General features: G+C 32.7%; 1 protein-coding gene across 1 annotated transcript in view; it reads right to left on the minus strand.

The window, feature by feature from the left end:
• The window catches only part of GlyT (Glycine transporter), a 63,197-nt gene that overhangs the window by 21,467 nt on the left and 20,936 nt on the right, over window positions 1-20,794 (minus strand). Inside the window, exons 3-4 of the mRNA XM_089631813.1 lie at window positions 8,480-8,758; window positions 260-413 (exon numbers count right to left, since the gene is read on the minus strand). Coding sequence (XP_089487939.1) covers window positions 260-413; window positions 8,480-8,758 — 433 coding nt within the window. The remainder of the gene's footprint in view (window positions 1-259; window positions 414-8,479; window positions 8,759-20,794) is intronic.

A 20,794-nucleotide genomic window follows, 5' to 3' on the forward strand; every position in this document is an offset into this window, starting at 1 on the left:
ATCACTGATCGCGAATCACATCCTGAAGGCATTTCATGTGTTCTTTTTTATTCAAATATGTCTGGAAACTACAACTTAAGTGGAGTATCTAGAGTTAGAAAACTATAGAGTATCACAAGGTATCAAAGGAAGTTAGTAAAATAACGTAAAATCTGTTTGCTTACTCCGAATTCGCATAATCTCGAAATGAGTAAAAACGCTACGTAGCTACGAAGGTCTAACTAAGTATAATTTTGAGAAAAAACTCTAATAAACTTACGTGAAATATTCTTCAGCGGGAGGTTTTCTTATGGCATGGTCAGCCAATTCTCCGATATTGTACTTTTCCGTGTCATTTTGGTTGTAGCATTTTCTCAGATAAAAGGTCCCGTTCACTGCAAGGCACTGGTCGGCCTGTTCGTAGGAGTAACAGTCTGAAACGAAAACAAATAAATGTTATAATTTAAAAACCATTTTACGTCGTTTGCCCTGTGCAGAAATAATAAGGCCTTTCTATAAATTGTATAGGTTATCCTCACAAGGCAATAGGTCTTTATTTGTTTTTATAGATATGTAGCTGAAAAAAAAAACAGTGAGAATTTTTGCATTTTCAAACATATTTTGCAAAAAATATATATATTATGAATTTTAATATTAATTAAGAATTTTAAACCTCCAGTTTCGAACATTTTTCTCGAGGCTTTAGGCTAAATGTGATTATATTTTTTAATAGCCGCATTTCGTTTTATATAATGGTCACTTCTCATGCATACAATTTTGCAAATATTTTTTAAGTTGAGAGATTTCCAAAGTAGTTAAAAAATCTCGATTCTTTTCAGAATACGTAACATCTTTAAATATTTTTTAAAGCATCTTCTGCACAATTCACCGCTATGTAAAATGTCATATATGTTTCTATTTTCTAGTAGATTTTTAAATATTTATAATTGTAATTTTATATGCTAATCTAATTTTCTTGATTGAGTAAATGCATGAATGAAATAAATGAATAAATTAAGTGGAATCTTGGATGCAGAAATTAACCCATTTCCCGACATCCGATCGCGCTGAAACTCAGCAGATAGACTCGTTGTCGATGACAATGCATTCTATCATATATTTGGTGGCACTCATGTACACACGTGCTTACATTTTCTGAAATTGGACCACAACATATGTAATAAAAATAAATTTCTAGCAGTTAATTATACGAAATAAATATCGGCACTTTCCAATTAGAATTTGGCTTAAGCTTTTTTGACTCCAGTCCCCGGGAAGAAAGGTTCAATCCTCAATCAAAGCATTTTTTTAAAGTTATACATTTTAAAAGATCACATCATAAGACCCCGTAGTAAGGGTTTAAGATGATTTGAAAGGGATTTATGTAAATACAAATTTTAGAGGGAGCGCACTAATATTAAAAAAAACGATAACTAGAATAGATAAAAAATCTCTCGACAAATTATTTAGTTGCATTTTAAGATACACTGTGTTTTTTAATGCCTGTAACATATTAAATAACAGAATAAAACGTGTTTTGGAGTTTACTTTGCGATTTTTTTCTATTGGGGAAATTTCATATATTTAACGTTCCGGCATAACAAATGGATAGATATTATATGATTTAAGATTTTCACGGCCAAAAGTATTTTTTTTATTTGTTTTTGGGGTATTATGCCGTGTTGCGCTAACTCCTTCTTTAGCCAACGTTTCGTTGAACGTTTAATAAGACATCTGCCCTGATGATGGACACTGCAATGCTGTCCGAAACGTTGGCTAAAGAAGGAGTTAGCGCAACACGGCATAATACCCCAAAAACAAATAACAAAAAAAAGGATAGATATTATCTTCAAAAATAACATTTTTATTTTTTCAAAACTTTGGAACTTGTTATAAATCGGTATAAATTGGGTATTCGGTGTCTTAAGAGCCAGTCGGGAAGAAGGAAAAAAACAGTAAAAATAATATTACAAACACTTTGTTTTTCATGGATTGATTTTCCGGTGAAGAAGTTTTAATTACTCGATTGGTAAATGCTAGACGTATGATACACTTTCATCTCAAATGTTGGCACTCAGGGGTAGGAACAAAGTATGGAATAAGTCGTGAATGCTGTGATGTGGTGAACATAATTGAGTTAGACAATTCCCTTTCCTTTCTATTTCACTCTCTTAATTGAGTTCTAACTCCTATATCTCGTATAATTTTATAAAAGATGGTCCGGAACGTAAACGGAAATGACCTTCGAAATACTCCTCTACAAATTTTCCACAGAAAATTTAAATTAAAAACACTTGTCGAATTACTTGGGTGATGATCATAGTACGAATATCAGCTACTACTTTAAGTTCGTATCAATTGCAACAGCAGAGTAAACATATGTATCGGATTCCCACCACGGAATAGTGGGTTCAAACTTTTTGTTTTGCATTAATGTATTAAACTTTTTACATTATTACAATTTATTTGAGTTCTCTCGACCACCAGACTAGACACATACACGAATCCCGGCATTCTTTAATATACTATATAATGCAATAACTATAGAAACAAACAAAAAACTCATAAAAATAAAAATATTTTTTAAGGTGAGCTTATGTTTATAAGACAAGGTTTTTATGCTAAGCACAAAGGATAACAAATATTTAAGTAAGATTTATAAAATAAAACACTTCGTACCTTAAAATTAATCTAATCATCTCTGGCCGAATCCACTATTCGATATGGAATTACGTCTTAGGGACATTCATGTAAAACAAATATAAGCGTTACAATCGTTAGAAAACTCCATTATTAAATTATTAATCCATAAATACACAAATGCACACAGAAGTAACATCAAAATAATGTACAAGTCTTTGAATGTTTTACCTGTTAGAGGATTATTGTTGTATAATATCATAAGTAAACAAATTATATCGTCAGAGTCCTTGTACGGGGTTTTCCAATAAGAGGTGTTATTTTGATATTCAATCGTAAAAGATCAATAGTTTCGTTGCTTGTGTGGCACGTAACGCCGTCTTGTTGAAAGTAAACGTTGTCCAAATCAATACCATCCAACTCCGGCTATAAAAAATCATTAATAATCTCTCGATAGCGATCCATTCACCGTAACTGTTGCTCCAGCCTCATTTTCGGAAAAGTAAGGTCCAATGACTCCGCCGAACCATAAACCGCACCAAACAGTCACACGTTGAGAATAAAGAGACTTTTCAACAATAACTCTCGGGTTTTCCGAGCCCGAGATGCGACAATTTTGCTTGTTGACGAAGCCACCGAGGTGGAAATGGTCCTCATCACTCAAGATGATTTGCATTTGATTCACTCAAGTGAATTTTAATAATTTCAATGCGTTGTTGAAGCGAGTATTGTTCCATTTTTATTAATGGCGTAGTTTTTACTTGTCAAATGTCAAAAAATGACAGCTTCAAAGTAACATCTACCGAAATAGCGAGCTATTCAAAATAACACCTCTTATTGGAAAACCCTGTATAAGGAAAGAGTCTAACATAAACATAACACAAGATTCACTCAAAATGATGGATTAGTGGTTCCGAAATGTACCAATAAGTACGGAGAAAGAACTCTAAACTACATTGTGCAAAAGATACCTAATAATCTACCGATGTCAATCAAAAATAATACCTTATGTACCACTAATAATACGAGTAATACGATTTTCCAGAACTCATTCTCATATCTTACATGAATATAATTTAAATAATGTTAAATTAACACCAGTATCACAAATTCGTGACTTGGGAGTTATATTCGAATCAAACTTAACATTCACAGCGCATATAGATGATATAACTAATAAGGCTTTAAAGATTCTTGGCTTCCTTTGTAGAACCCTAACTGATTTTAAGTCATTGGATTGCATGAAAACACTCTACATTTCACTAGTTAGAAGCCAAGTGGAATATAATTCACCTATTTGGTCTCCTTTCTATAAAGTACACTCTAACAAATTAGAACGGGTTCAACACAAATTTCTTAGGTACTTAAATTTCAAGCTTAAAATTCCAATAGAAAACATTAATTATGTAAATTTGATGAATGGACTTAATTTAATTACGCTGTCTGACAGAAGAACCATTTCAGACCTAATTTTATTATACAGAGTCATGAACAACCTTATTGACAGCCCTGCCATCGTTGCTGCTATTAAACTCTATGTACCGACAAGAAATACTAGACAAAATACAACATTCTTTTGCGACACATATAAAACCAACTATCAGTCAAACTCACTTACCAATAGGATGCATGATTTGGGCAACAAGTTTGGTGGTATTATAGATATATTCCATGATTCCCTTTATAATCTTAAATTCAAATTAAACCAACACTTTGTGGAATCATACAAATTATTGTAATAGATTTAACGATTAGATATGTTATTGTAATGTTTTATATTATATTTTGTTCTTTGTTATTGTTAAATATTATGTTGTTTAAAATGTTTCTTTACGCCATATTCTTCAAAAACTACTTGTATATTTTTTTTAAATTCTTCACTTTTATAACTCTTAGTATAAATTCTAACTCGATAACTTATGTAAAACTTATTTATAATCTATGTAAAAGCCCCTATGGGCGTATAACAACAACAATAAACAATAAACAATAAACTAAAGTCAAATATAATCTAAGAAAATGGCTATTGCATGGACACAGATCATATGTACTGAGGCCCTTATATAGCTAATTGAAATTCACAATGGAACTTAAAAAAATATAGTAAATTGTACCTACTTATGTATGCTAAATATGGATATTATTTCGATGTGACTGTTTCAATTGTACTTGTCTGATAAATAAAGCTTATACTGCAACTATATTTTATATTTTTATTTTTTCTGTTCTGTTATATTAACTTAACCGTGTTATATTAACTTGAGCGTGTCATATTGTATGAAGTGTTGTATGTATTTACCTGCTGACAAACTGCCAAAGCAGTTTAGCAGGTTTAAATTGTAAAATAAAATAGTAAATATGAGCAAAAATTACAAGCCTGAAATACAAATATAAATTGAAAAAATCTTCCAAGAAAAAATAAATGCCGCCGACGGGAATTGAACCCACACCTTCTGATCTAAATCCAGTAATTTAAATTGATTTTTCAAAATCAAAGTTTAAAGCTTTTTGACCTTTACTTTTCCAGAAATATAAGAGTTTATTCTGTCTAGTTAGTATGATTTACGATTCTCACTCAGCTATTTTTTGATAACTTTTTATTTAAGGAGCCATTTTGAGTTTCTTCCTCCTTTTTAATCCAAAGTTTCTAACTCCATGTCTGCCCTGATGATGAATACAGTAATTTAAACGAAAGTTAACATTTCGAAAGGTACGAATAACCTGACATTTTTTTAAATTTCTCCTATTACTAATAAAAATAAGCGAAAATTGTTGCTTGGGTTCGAACCCGCAACCCCTGTATGTCATACGGCAACACTCTGCCATAAGCCGGTCAGACTTTTTGATACTTTTGCTCAAGAAGGAAAAATAAATCAAATTACAAATTTGTACAAACCGCTTGATTTTCAGTAACAAATTTACTGGAAAACAACTTAAAAACAGTAGGAAAAGTGTGTTTCTTCGACAAAAAACTTAACTCCGACCTCGTCTGCGTATTTTTATTTAGCTGACTAAACGAAATGATCTTTTTAGATTTTCAAGAACGATTTGAGCGGCTCGTCTAATAAAAGCCCTTGAACAGCGTAATCCCCGACTGGTGCAGAGATAATCTTGTTTACATCATTTTAAACATCGTTTTTCGATAGCAGATTATACAAGCACGAGATGGTGGCGACCTGCGACCTTCTAACACACGAATCTGATTTTGTAAATGTAGATTAAGGGAGAGATATCTCTCTTCGCAGTTCAAGTCAAAATGATGGTATCTACCTAATCAAGCAATGTTTTTTTTAAAAGGCAGTTTATAATAAAGTGTTTAGAAAAGGGAACGTAAAATCGAATAAAAATCGAATAGGAGTTAAGCTTGCCAACCAAAGTCACAAATTATTAAAAAAAAACACTCACTTAGTTGTCTCTGTTGACCAAAATAAAAATAATACATATTCCTATAATTATTTATAATTGACAGGGTGGGCAGACAACTTTAATCATGACTGTGGTTTTATGATCCGTTCAAAATATTATTTAATTCATTATATTTCTCAAATCTTAAACAAAATATTGTTTACTTCATTATATATACACTCAAATCTTATACAAAATATTGTTTACTTCATTATATATATATCTCAAATCTTATACAAAATATTGTTTACTTCATTATATTTCTCAAATCTTACACAAAATATTGTTTACTTCATTATATTTCTCAAATCTTACACAAAATATTGTTTACTACATTATATTTCTCAAATCTTACACAAAATATTGTTTACTTCATTACATTTCTCAAATCTTACACAAAATACTGTTTACTTCATTATATTTCTCAATACCTACACAAAATATTGTTTACTTCATTATATTTCTCAAATCTTACACAAAATATTGTTTACTTCATTATATTTCTCAAATCTTACACAAAATATTGTTTACTTCATTACATTTCTCAAATCTTACACAAAATACTGTTTACTTCATTATATTTCTCAATACCTACACAAAATATTGTTTACTTCATTATATTTCTCAAATCTTACACAAAATACTGTTTACTTCATTATATTTCTCAATACCTACACAAAATATTGTTTACTTCATTATATTTCTCAAATCTTACACAAAATATTGTTTACTTCATTATATTTCTCAAATCTTACACAAAATATTGTTTACTTCATTATATTTCTCAAATCTTACACAAAATATTGTTTACTTCATTATATTTCTCAAATCTTACACAAAATATTGTTTACTTCATTATATTTCTCAAATCTTACACAAAATATTGTTTACTTCATTATATTTCTCAAATCTTACACAAAATATCTCATAAATTCACATTCTTCTCTCTTTTAATATCCCAATATTGGATCACCCACTTTTCCAAGAACACGGAGAAAAAATAGTATTGCGAATCTCTCCCAATTAATGGTAATCTGGTTAAAAACGGGGCTGCAGGCCGTTTACTTATAAACTTTTAGTAAATTCCTAATATATTGGAACAAGTGTTCATGCAACTACATTTGCCTTGATAACATATAATGAGGAAATGCGAAAATATTAGGATTTCATGTATATAAATATATTCGTCATTTACTAAAAACTTTACCAGGAAACCTATTAATTCATTCTTTAAGGATTGCAATCCCGTTTTTAACCGGATTAAAAATAATTTGAAGAGATTCATAATAAATTAGCAATAAAAAAAATTTCCGTGTAAAAACTGCAAACAATCGTTACGATAAAACCAAGACATCTTTCAGCTAGACAAAATCAGCAAGTGAAAAACCAGGAGAACAGAAGATGTATAAAAGAGAAAATTATTTTAAAAAGGAAAATGAGAACTGAAATGAGAAACATGGGAAATTGAGTTTTTGAAAAACACCGACCTGTAGGTACAGGAAAAGCACAGTTCGTCACAAGGTTGACCCTATATGCCTCAATGGTGAGTTTTTCTAATACCTATCTAATGTGATATGGCCACAATTGATTATGTTTTGGAGGGTTGTGATTATCGCCAATTTAAATGTGTTGTTGGCTGGATGATTCTGTGGTTCTCCAATCCGCAGAATCCAAGGTTGCGTGATTTCTCTCGGTGTGTAAAATCAGAATTCGAATATTTTCAATTTAGTTTTTATTTTAACAAACTCACGTTACAATAATTTTATGAACAAAACAGATCGCATACGTTAGATGGGATTTAGGGCTAAACCGTCCGCTGGGACCACTGGAGAGTGAATGAAATGATTTCCGCGTGAGGCATCTCGCGCGAGGTTGTAATGTTGCCAGTGGCACGTGAATGTGAGGAACTGTAAATATTATTGTTATTTTCGGGAGATGTGAACTCCCTATAAGTTACCCTGCAATGTCTTTTACTTTGCGTTGTTTTTAGTGCACTGTTATCCACTCTGAGGAGGATAAAATTCTCACTGTGATCTAGTGAGTTTCTAACACCTAACACCTACCTAATATTTTTTTCTAAAACCTACATAATGTGATGTTGAATCGATTGATAATGTCTTTTGCATTGGGTTGTTTTTAGTGCACTGTTATCTACTCTAATGAGGATTAGATTATCACTTCAAGAAGGCGCGTAGATTCTCAGTGTGATCTACCCTTAGGATTATTAAGTTTTCACTTCAAGAATGCGCGTATATTCTCGATCACAGTTATCGAGATATTTATTAATTCGAGATTATACGAATATCTGGGGCCTAACTCAATGCTAGAATTCGTCTGCGCGGAACTCTGCTTTATACATAGTAAGCCGCGGCTTCGCCCTTTGGTGAAACCCGAATAGCGAACTCTAGCGGCGAACATGTTTTATTTATTAATTTTTATTACAAGTAATACTTACGTTGCGTGCTCCAGCTCGGTTCACAATTCTGCCAGGGCAATACCGTCGTTAGCGAGGCGAACATGTAGAAGATGGTCCATGCGATGATGAGATTGTAGTACAGCATGACCACCGTTGAGACGATCACCATCCCGTATCCCAGGCCACGGAACAGCGGACAGAACTTGTTGTAGACAGCCACGGGGCCTAGCGCCGCATACTGTCCGAAGGAAAGTTCCATAAACATGAGAGGTAGCCCCGCTATCACCAGCATTATGCTGAACGGGATCAAGAACGCACCTAGGAACAGAAAAATATAGTTGAATTACTAAATTTAGAATATTTATTTTGAATGTTCGGGGCTGAGGGTCTACTTTCACTAAAATTTCTTCTCTGGTACGTTACAATTATGAACACTGGTGTAGAGAAACAGCACAAGATTTACCGAAAGAAAAGCTCTAAAAATTCCACGAATCTTAAAATCGTAGGAAGGCAGACCGCTTGAATGCATCGACTGTGTTTTGGTACAAAGCCACATTTTTGGGCTTCAAGCCACATTTTTGGGCTTCAAGCCGCATGTTTTGGGAATGTTACTTTTCAGTGATTTCATATAGAACAATTTTCAAAGCACAACATGGTAAAGTAATTTTAGCTGATGAGGGTATTTATAATACTAAAAACTAAATTTATGCGTATATTGGTTTTGGTTGTATCGGGAAAACCGTAGATGAATTTACTAAACCCTCAAATCTCTCATAATTATAAATAGAAATGCAATATTTTACATAGAACTTAACTTAAAAATTTTCAATTAATTTTACGAAATAAAAATATTCGTTTTTATATTTTATTCTCCGGTAAAGTTTTCATTTTGTGGCTTGAAGGGTTTTACCAAACCACAGTCGACATGATACCAGTGATTTTCATAAACTTAAACTTTGTGCAAATTTATAATTTGAGGAAAATGAAAAGCCCTGCGCTAAAATAACATAGCTGTGGATTATAAATGTATAATCCATGTATCTTTAAATATCTAAATATTCTTAAGTAAATGAAATATTTATCCATTTGTACTTATGATAAAATTAAATGCGCCCATTATTATAATTGAGTTAAATTTCCCCATTCTTATAATTGAGTCAACTGCACCTGTTCTTATAATATTAAATGCACCTTTTATTATAATTGAGTTAAATTTTGCCATTCTTATAATTAAGTCAACTGTACCTGTTTTTATAATATTAAATGCACCTTTTATTATAATTTAGTTAAATTTCCCCATTCTTCTAATTAAGTCAACTGTGCCTGTTCTTATAATATTAATATAAATGTATCATTAGAAAAACCTATATGTAGTTGGTTGAACCTGCAGACAAGCTGTAGTGTGACAGCTTTGTAGGACTACCTATTATAAACACAACTATATTATTGTAATAATTATGTATGTACAAATAATAAATGAAAGTGCATTCTATCTAACCGTAACCCCATCAGGAACACAGGTAATATCAAAGATAATAGAAGCATCGTCGAGCCATAACCAAATTGGACAAGCTAGCAAAGCGGCGTGGCGGAGCCAATAGAAGATAATTATGCGCTTTATTTTACACTAACCCCACACAATGTAAGGCACTGAGGAAAATATTTTCCCTCGGGGCATATGTCATTTTTTGGGATGATGTGCGGAGGGTCTTTTTACCTACCAATTTGAAATACATACTGACGCCGCATCATATTTTACCCTCCGACTTAAAAAGTGTCACAGGAGTTTCCGCTGTGCTCCTCCTGAGTGGAGGATCCTGGTTCATCAGGGCTATCGGAGTGGGGGGTCACGATCTCTAACAACAAAGTAACGACTCGAGAAAAACAAGATTCTACTTTCAATCAACGCCATTGTTTCCACGAATCCCGGCCAGATTAGCTAAATTATTTCTGCCTTTTTTAATTAAGAGTGGAGTGGAAGATACTCTTAGTGTCGCCCTGGTGAAAGTCCACTTGTTTGGTGATTTGATCTGATTAGCCAAGTACTTCTCCACCTTCATCCTCCCCATCTCCATCCCCTCCCCACTACTTTTAACGTACCCCAATTAGGGATGCCATAGTCTAACTGGTTCCGGTTTCCAGTCAGGGTTCTTGTGTAATATTCAAACATAAAAGAACTATATTTTTAATTAACTACCTTTGGTATTATTTAAACAAATACTTATTTCCGATGTGTCATTCATTCATTTGATTTGAATTTAAGTGTCATTTTCAAAATTGGAACTGTTTATCTGAACAGATTCCGACAAGCTGAGAATAATGACATCCCGTGATTTTCATGGGCCTACGCTAGTTCCTAATAAACTCCAAAACTTTATGGGTTAGGTGGATAAATTATTTTCTTGAACATGTATACTTTACACAACTTGAAACTTGTGATCATCAAATCAGTCGAAAGTAAATAATCTATGGTAATATAATGGTATAATAATATTTTACGGTTTATTAGTACATTCGTAGGTATATTAGTTCGATATGTAGGTACATTGTACATATCTAAGTAATATGGTACATAGTTACTACCACTGCATCACCAATTCTCGATCGCAACCGCAATGTGCAATTGTGGTCTAATCGGGAATCAACCGCCTTGCGAATAATGCCTACATTTTAGTATATGTAGATCGCTTTGTATTTGACATATATCCAGTTGGCAAATCGTTACTTTGGTTGGATAAGGATCTAACTTCACTTTGCCTTGTTCTGAGAAATGAGTAGTCAAATTTTGCAAAGACATTTCTCATAATAGATTTAACAACTTCTGATCTCGAGGTTGAACCTTGTGTAAAGTATTTTCGTTTAAAGGATAGTAACCAATTGTGTTATTTTGTCGATGTTCGACTGTAAGATAAGGCAGTTGCTAATATGGGATATTTTTTATATAATTTGATGTAATCGTCAAAAAGCAAAACTTATACATCGTCGAAACAACGTACGATGTCATTTACGAATATAAGGAATAGATTGGGGCCGAGATGACTTCCTTGAGGTACCACTAGTTGCATTAAATAGCTTTGATTTGGAATATTTAATTTTGACGAATAAGATTATGTTGGACAAGTAACTCAAAAACCAATCTAACAACTTGCCTCTCAGTCTCAGTACCTACAGATATTCGCTTTGTTTCAACCGTACCCTGCTATATCGAAGGATTTTGAAAATTCTGTATAAGTTTGTAAAAAATTCCATATTATAGTTATGGTAAAGTTACAGGTTAGTAGCGATTGACCTTTCAGTAACGACTCCGTTTTGGTTTTTATCTATTGCTTTTAGTATTACAAAATTAGTATTATTTAGGTGAAATTATTGGTATTTATATCTTGTGATACAATCACAAATCAATCCAAGTGCATTAGAAAGGAACATTGTAATGCTCTGTCTAAAATAAATAAATAGAACAAAGATATATAAGTTATATAGTTATATGGCACAGTCCCAGTTTAACTTTCTTGCCCCTAAAATATTTAACAATTTATCAATTGAAATAAAGTCAATAACCAAATATCTCACTTTCAAAAAGGCGCTTGATGACTTCTTGATTAATGATTGTGACAGTGTTAATCACTTGTTTCTCATTCTCAGATAGTGAATAAACAACTATGTACAAGTAGGCATGTGTATATGTATGTATGTATGTATGCATACATATATATATATATAAAGCTTTAAATCATAAAATTCACATGAATTAAAAGTATCAATACTCTGAAACTTGTCTCACACAAGCTCTAAACTCTCATATAATTTATTATTATCAACTAATGAGAAAACTTTTTGAAAAAATCACGGAATCTCCTAACGGAATCAAATAACTGTAATATGACCACTGCGCTACGGAGGCCGCCAAACTCCCAAATGAGACTTTCTTTCGTTCAGTTTTCAGAACAAGATACCTTACTGTAGGTATATAAATACGGACCTAAAAATATTGAAGGTTCCTAGGTATACCATTATTAATTTGCAAAGTTCATAAAACCTGTCATTACTTATACCAGGAAAAAAAGAAAATGGAATGCGTAAAAAGTACAGCTTAAAAATAATATTCTTACTGAAAGGAGATAGACTACAGAATTGACACTTTTTCAGACACATTTTCGTTATAGCCTTTCCCTCTACCCTCAATCACTCAACATCGGGAATTATGTTGTTTTAAACAATTATTTAGAGCGATTGATTTATGTTATTATTTATTAACGGGATTATTGAGTCTATTGAAGTAGTTAACCAAGAGTTTGTGAAACAAAGGATTAATCGAACTGTCACGATTGATTGATTCATGCGTCAGCGAAAGGTTTTAACGTGATACCACCATTCCAACAAAAGAGCCTACAATCCTAAATAAATCATTCGTCGCCATCTTGTCAACAGATTAAAGATTATAGATCGCTCACCAAATTCAAATAGTTGACTCAGTTCAAACACATGTACATAATGTAGGTAAAATCACACATACATAGGACATAATATTATGCAGTCAGAATTTCCAATATCCGTCAGCAAATGGAAGTCTAGTATACTGATATACAGGGATGGCGTATACACTTCCGCTCCCTGTCGGCCTTCGCAATATTCAATAGTGTAGGAGAAAACTGGCTTCTATGCATACGTGACGTAGTATAGGTGAGCTATCAATGTACGTGTAGTATGCACCCTACTGCACGAGTGTGGGTGCGCCAATTTAACCTGCCAGAACGCTACTTTCTAGAAAGCTCTTAGCTTACATTACTGCGAGCCAGCGGCTTACATTCGCGCAAGTACAATGAGCTATAAGTATCTACAGTAATTCCTGTTTTCCGTTCTAGGACCTGCCCGCTAGACTGGAGAACACGATACGTCGCGTCGTGAGCAGTGCATTATTCTTACATTAGCATCAACCGTCAACCTGGCGGAAGGATGCACAGATATTGAAGCAACAGGCTTGATCAATGTTTCAAATGTGACATTGAATGTCATGGCATGAGTGTTTTGAACTATGTTTCAGTGGGACATTGAATATCATGGCATGAGTGTTTTAAACAATATTTCAAGTGTGACATCGAATGACATGACTTGAGTGTTTTCAAGTTTATCTACATTGCGTACAATCTATAAAAGGTGCGCATCTGTTTATATTTTCCCGATTTAAGAGGGACGGTAGCGTGGTCTTTTTCAAACAATAATTTTGTGTCCAAAATACCTATACAACTGAAAAGTTATGTTTTAATCAAAAGGAAGAATATGTATTAGTTTATTTATTTGTGCTTTAAACTATGATATGTGGGTCATTAAAGAATGGAATTTGGCAAAAGTAAGAATATGCATTATTTTATTTATTTATGCTTTAAATTACGATATGTAGGTCATTAAAGAATGTAATTTAACAAAAGTAAGAATGTGCAATATTTTATTTATTTGTGCTTTAAATTACGATATGTGGGTCATTAAAGAATGGAATTTGGCAAAAGTAAGAATGTGCAATATTTTATTTATTTGTGCTTTAAATTATGATATGTAGGTCATTAAAGAATTCAACTTTGTACGATTTTGGGGTAACTTTGGCATTTTTTTGTGAGTTAACGTAAATATAAAAAAATCTTGCCCTTTACATAATGCGCTGTAATTAAATATAAAACAACATATTAAGGCGTTTGTTTGAATAGAAATTTTAATTAATATACGCCAAATTTTGTGTATTTTTATATCTAGTATAAACCTTTAGAATAAGTTCCATGTCCAAATTATTTCTATGACATTTAGGCAGACTTACACTACATCTAAAACTTTGTCTGTATTGCATTTAGGCATAACCCACTTTGAAAAAAGCTGTAAGGCTGAGACAGTCTCAGTGAAACAAACTTCCTAAAATAATGTTTTTTTTCGATTGAAGAACTGCATTCAAAGTTTATAATGGAATGAGAAAACCTGAGGCGGGAAAATAAGTAGAAAACTTTTGGTAGAAAACTATGGCGTATTAAATTATGCATCTCCAGTGCAATTACCATAATAACACGACTTCAGTAAAGTTCAGAAATTATATCTTTAAAGCTTTCTGTGGGAAAGCGTGGAAGGGAAGACTGATGAAATAATCACTATACGATAATGAAACATAGTGAGCTTTTAGATTAGAACATTGTATAAAATGGAATGATTCGCCTGCTCATTATTACATCGCTGATACAACTTATAATACATGATTACAAATCAGGAATAAAAATCTGGCTGAAAGAGATTAATGAAAAAAATCTGAACAAAACATTAAAAACGACATAGAAAACTAATAAAACAGAAATGAATAACTTTAATCCCCCTCAGCACAGGTCACACTTGTGAGAAGGACTAAGAAATAAAACTTACTATACATATATTTAACATAATGTTTTGTATAAACAGTGTTTAAATAGTCACTATAACAAAAATAAATAAAAAATTATTAAAAAAAATACTACGGTAAAAAAATCCCCTTTACGATAAATGTGTTTTAATTTTAACACAACTGTTAAAAAACCATATATGTATAATAAACAGGTGTTTATCAAGTATGTAAGATTTAAAACACGTTTATTATTTAACCGCTCGGTTCTATACAAATAATATAGAATAACTTCTATATTGTCATTCTATATGAAGTAGATTCGCTGTAACTATTCTCAAAATTAAATACTGTTTTTGAAAGTATCGCAAAATAAATTCTGTTTTTGAAGGTATCGCAAAATTAAATCCTATTTTTGAAAGTATCGCAAAATTAAATACTCTTTTTGAAAGTGTCGCAAAGTTAATACTGTTTTTGAAAGTATCACAAAGTTAAATAATATTTTTTGTTTTGAATGTATCACAAAATTAAATACTGTTTTTGAAAGCAGATGAAAAACGGTTTTAGATTTTAATATTACAAATGGATATGCGTAATTTAAAATAAATTAAAAATAATTACTTCTTAAAATCACTTCGAGGTGGTTTTTTCTGGTAAACTTTGTTTAACGAAACAAGTTTAGGTAGCTAAACTTAACATTAAGCTAAACGTATCATCGTTTGGCCTATTTCAGCATATCGCACGCCATACACTACCAATGCATGGCGAGCGATATGCAGAAATAAGCCAAGCCACAATAATGGCAAACATGAGATAAAAGTTAGTCACTTTTTCACTTTTTTAGTTTTATTGTCTGAGCGTGGCGAAGTCCAGTTATGATACAATCACTTTTGAATTTCGTTTGTCTCTAAATTTGTTTGTGTGTACCGTGTCCGGTCAATCCTACCAAGTGCCTGTGCACTTGCGAGCTGTCGTTCAACATTACGCGAAATCTTTTCTAATTTTTATCACAATTTTCAGTAATGATATTTAAAGCTCAAACTGATTTCATACGGCAATTTCATGGTCATTAAGTGGTAATTAATTAGAGTTAATTATTATTTAATTTTGCAAAAACAGTATAAAAATCAAACATTGCAAAAGAGATAAACAAAATTAGAAAAAAATAGATGAAATAATAAATATGTAAGATTACACGTAAGTAAAAAATATAGCTAAAAATTAATTAATACTTCGTGCTGAAATTCGTTGTAGGACTCGTGGAAAATATCCATATTTTCTGAAAGGCAGTTAATTAACCTACTAGACTTAACTTAGTTCTGAACCTGGGAAGAATAAGAAGCCTGTGTTGGCAGCCTCGAGTGAAATTATCCAGGACATAGAATCCTATTTTATACCATGCCCAAAAGATATCCTCCGCACCCGACGGTTACAACATACAAAAAACATCGTATCGAAGAGAACCTCAAAATTTCTCAGATTACTATTTAGGGAGTAAATTTATCACCCCTTTAATCAAACTTCAAAGTTATTTCGCTCATAGCTCGGGCAATCTGTTCGCACAATCATCGCCGCAAACACCGCCTTGTTTATCTCGACACACTCGACTTGTTTATCTCGACACGAGACACACTCGACTTGACCTCACTTCACATCACTTTGACTCACTTCCGTCTCACTTAACATCCGCCTTATTTCGCCCGATATCTTATTTGGAAATGCCATAGACATATGAATATTAGTAGACCTGCCCTAATTGATTAAAAGCGTATTATTCCCCACTCCCCATACCGGTTACATTGGCGCCGGCTGTGCTCGCTTATGGCCTCAAGTGAATTTAGAAAATGTGACGTCATCATTCTTGTGCGAACTATGGTCGAGGCATCATCGGTTCATTTTACGAAATAACACGGCAAAATGGTGGCTTAGCTATGAAAACTTGTAAAAATAGATGTGAAAAAGAGAATAAACCCAATTGTCGTATTACATTCCATATGTAAGCATTATTTTAAGCGTAATTACATCGTATAATATGGATCAGTTTGTAGAAACATATACTATCGCATCGAGATATATCTGTACGCATCGTTGATTACTAGGAACTAAATTATGAACACTTATAAAAGTGTCTTAACTAAATACGTAAACAAAATATTCGACTCTGAAAATAGAAGAATTTTTTTTTGCCGAATTTGGACTTCGCAAATTAGTTCATAACGTGGCGAGTAATTTGCGCTCCCATGTAAAAATGTCTATTAATTCAAAAGCAGATTTTACTTTTAAGAACTAAATGGTGATATTATAATGCGAGATGCCTATATACTGTCAGATTGATTTATTGACGAATCACAGTCAACTTTACCCCCTTCGTTCTTCAACAGTTGATTTTACCCCTCACCTTTAATTTCTAGTCTATATATTCATATATCTGTGGGAATTGCGTATATTGCTTATTGTTGGAGCTAATCATTATAAACGGGCGGTCCGTTTGATAAATTCTATCCAAACGGATTGCAATCTGAACATAGGCGTTAGGTAGAGATGCTGACGGGAACTAGCGTCATTAATCCCTTCGACACCGATGCATCAAACGCGAACCCTACATTGGTATATGTTTACATTTGTCACGTGAGAACGAGTCGTTTCTTGACTCATTCTGAGTTCATCAGCTAGGCTTAGAAATGATTTACCGGCCTCTATATTTCCTCCCTCCTACAAGATGGGTCTCTACACTCCTTCCACTCCTCAAGAAGATCCTGCACACAGCATCCCCAAAGATGATATAGGCAGTTTTTTCCTCTGGGGAAAAAAGGTGAATAGAGTTAATTACCCAATGGAATAAAGCGAAATTTGTAACCGTGATGCATTTTTAACTTTAAATCACCGGTTATCGGGCGTGGTTGAAAAATAGGTCAACTTATGAAATTATAATCCTTACCCGAGTGCATTTCCTATTTCCTACCACGTCATGTCTTGTCAGTATCGTTGGTAGTGAAAAGTCAATGAACCTGATCAATAAATATTTAAGCTGTCAAAAGGACAAAATAAAGTGTATGAAATCGATTGTGACTATATTAATGTATTCAAGCCATTCCATCAAGTTCAAGTATTTATTAATTTACTTGCTGATTGGGAGCGACTCTGTGAGTTGTGCGGGCGTCATATGGACGGAACCATTGAATAAACAATAAGGAACCACAGTCCTTTTTAAAAAAAATTATCAATAATAACCTTATTACTAAATAGTCACAACACAGGTGAACTCCTAGCGTGGAGGACAATGTACTATACTTTGTAATACTAATTTATTTAAGAATAAATGAAAAATAAAAACTTAAATACCAGTATTTTATACCATATATTTTTACAGTTAGTTTTAATGGTTAAAATAATTTTCTAGGTTTTAATTTTTCGGGTTTGCCCAAAACGAGCCAAACCTGTAGTGCGTCCGTGCGAAGTTACCTGTTACAAAAAGCCTACGTTTCAACTGGACGTGTATTTTGCTTAGAGTTAGAGTTATTACTCTAAGGTATTTTGTATATCGGCTTCGAGAAGTGAGACGTTTTTAATTCTTAGGTACGTTAAAACGCTTTTATTGTTGAAGAATACTCTGTGAAATGTCAACATCTAGTCACTACTGTTATTGTATTGTACCAAAGTGCAAAAATACATCCGCACACTTGATAAACTATTTATCACTTTTCCAAAACCTGTAACTACAAAAAATGTGGTGTGACACCCTAAAACTAACCAATAGGAAAAATACTCCTTTACTACTTAGGTCGACTGCATTTTGTTACGAGGATCATTTAAATATTAGTACAATATTTTAATAGTATACTACACATTTTTACAATAATTTACTCCCACTCTTACCCCTCCCCGCTCCTTCTACCTCTTCTTTCTAGACCTAATTTTAATTATAACTTTAGTATACTTGTGCTCCTGATGAAGTGAACTTGGTTCATGAAACATGTTGAGATTTTGTATCGAAATAAAGTGATGTAAACAATGTTATTTGTGTTTTAATAAAAAATAATTTACTACAAATTTAACCTATATTGTATTTATTATTTGATTGTACTTTATCGTCAATTGCTTATATTATTTTTGAATGATATATGACAGTTTCTAGATGTTTTACTTAATGGTACCTACCTATTATGTTAGAATTATTGTAATAAACGACGGTAATATCATGCAAATAATTATGTAAGCAGATTACTATGTAAATATTTTTATGTTATGATGCCATTCAACTAATTACGGAAAGATTGTACGGCTGTCCTCGAATGTAACCGACTTCCTTCATCGTCCGTCCAGATTTGACACAACTACAATTAAATATTTTAAATACCTACAAACAAAATTTGAGTTTCATTGGTTAAACCTACGTAAAAAACCAGAATGAAATGTGGACTTGTGGACTCAGTTCCGTGACGTCAGAATGAACAGATTCAATCGTGCTAATCAAACAGCGTGTTTTAATGTCATAGTGTTTTATTCATTTTTGAAAATGATTTATAAATTCTACGTTTAACAATATATGTATATTAAAAATATATTCAGAAAAAGCGCCTTTTCATCTACAGGGATACTTTTAAGTCAATATTTTTCACTGGAGTTTCTGTATCAAATTACGAAAACTTAGTTGTTATGATAAATATTGAGTTAATAATGAATGTAAGTAAGTCTAAAGTAATGGTGTTTGAAAGAGAGAGTACGAAAACAGTGTGCAATATAGCTGTGAATGAGGAATACTTGGAGCAGGTGGATGAGTTTGTGTATTTAGGAAGCAGTATTTAGGAGGACTGAACGCAGTTGGCGCTAACAAAAAATTGTCCAAATAAGCGAAGTTAGCAGTCCACAATAAAGTGCTGGTACCTACCCTGATGTATGGAAGTGAGGCATGGAACTGGCAAAGAAAGGATGAAAGTAGATTTAATGCTGTTGAAATGAGATCCATGAGGCGTATGTGCGGTAAAACCATGTATGATCGTGTCAGGAATGTGGAGATCCGCAAAGAGTGCAAGGCTGATGTAAGCATAATGAGTAAGATCAAGAAATATAAATCATAATGAGTAAGAAAGGGACGCTTAGATGGTTTGGGCATGTAGAGCGAATGAGCGAAGAAAGGAGTGTAAGGAGAATATACGATGCAAATGTGAATGGTAGCTGAAGTCGGGGACTCCCGAGGAAGACATGGCACGACCAAGTGAATCAGATACTTGAGTCGGGCCATGTCAAGAGTCAGAACAATAGAAGAGTATGTATAAGACGATGCATGAATGTGAATGAGGCAAGGAGTGTGTGCCAAGACCGAATTGTTTGGAGGTCCGTCCTCTCTGCCTACCCCTGCGGGGAAACGGCGTGATGGTTTGTTAGTTAGTTTAGTTGTTATTTTCCATGATAATGTAATTCTAATGATATTTCACTATTATTAGTAAGGTTATTTAATTTAATACGCCACCCATATCCGAGAAATTCTGACATTTTTGAAATTGGAACGGTACACAAAATTTCAACGGATTATGGAATTGACTAATATGTATGTTTTCATAACAAGTACTTACCTATCGTATTTGATTAGTTAATTCTTACATAAAATTATTTATGTTTAATTTGAGAATAACTAAAGCAAGAATTTTTTAAATTAGTTCTCCTAATCCAGCTTGAATTTCTTTGTATAGTAAGCTGTTGTTTTGTTTTGGCTTTGTCTCTTTTTGGTAGTTTAATTCTATTGGACACCCTTGTGTTCTGTCTGTGAATGTCCTTTTGGGATATAATTTTGTTTGATAAAAATGTTAGTACTTAAGAGGTTGTTTATTATTTCATGTATAAATATCATCGCAATAATATATCATAATATAAATACCACAATAACGGCCATTAGAATATCCGCGACGTTTATAAAGAGGATTAGACAAAGTAAAGTTTCAAGCCTATTAGAAGAAGCCTGTTGAAAATGTGTTTCCAGGTAAGTAATTAAATAATAATTGTTTGAT

The sequence above is a fragment of the Hesperophylax consimilis genome, chromosome 5 (genome assembly GCF_061612785.1).
Source record: "Hesperophylax consimilis isolate HC1 chromosome 5, BYU_Hcon_1.0, whole genome shotgun sequence".
Classification (NCBI taxonomy): domain Eukaryota; kingdom Metazoa; phylum Arthropoda; class Insecta; order Trichoptera; family Limnephilidae; genus Hesperophylax; species Hesperophylax consimilis.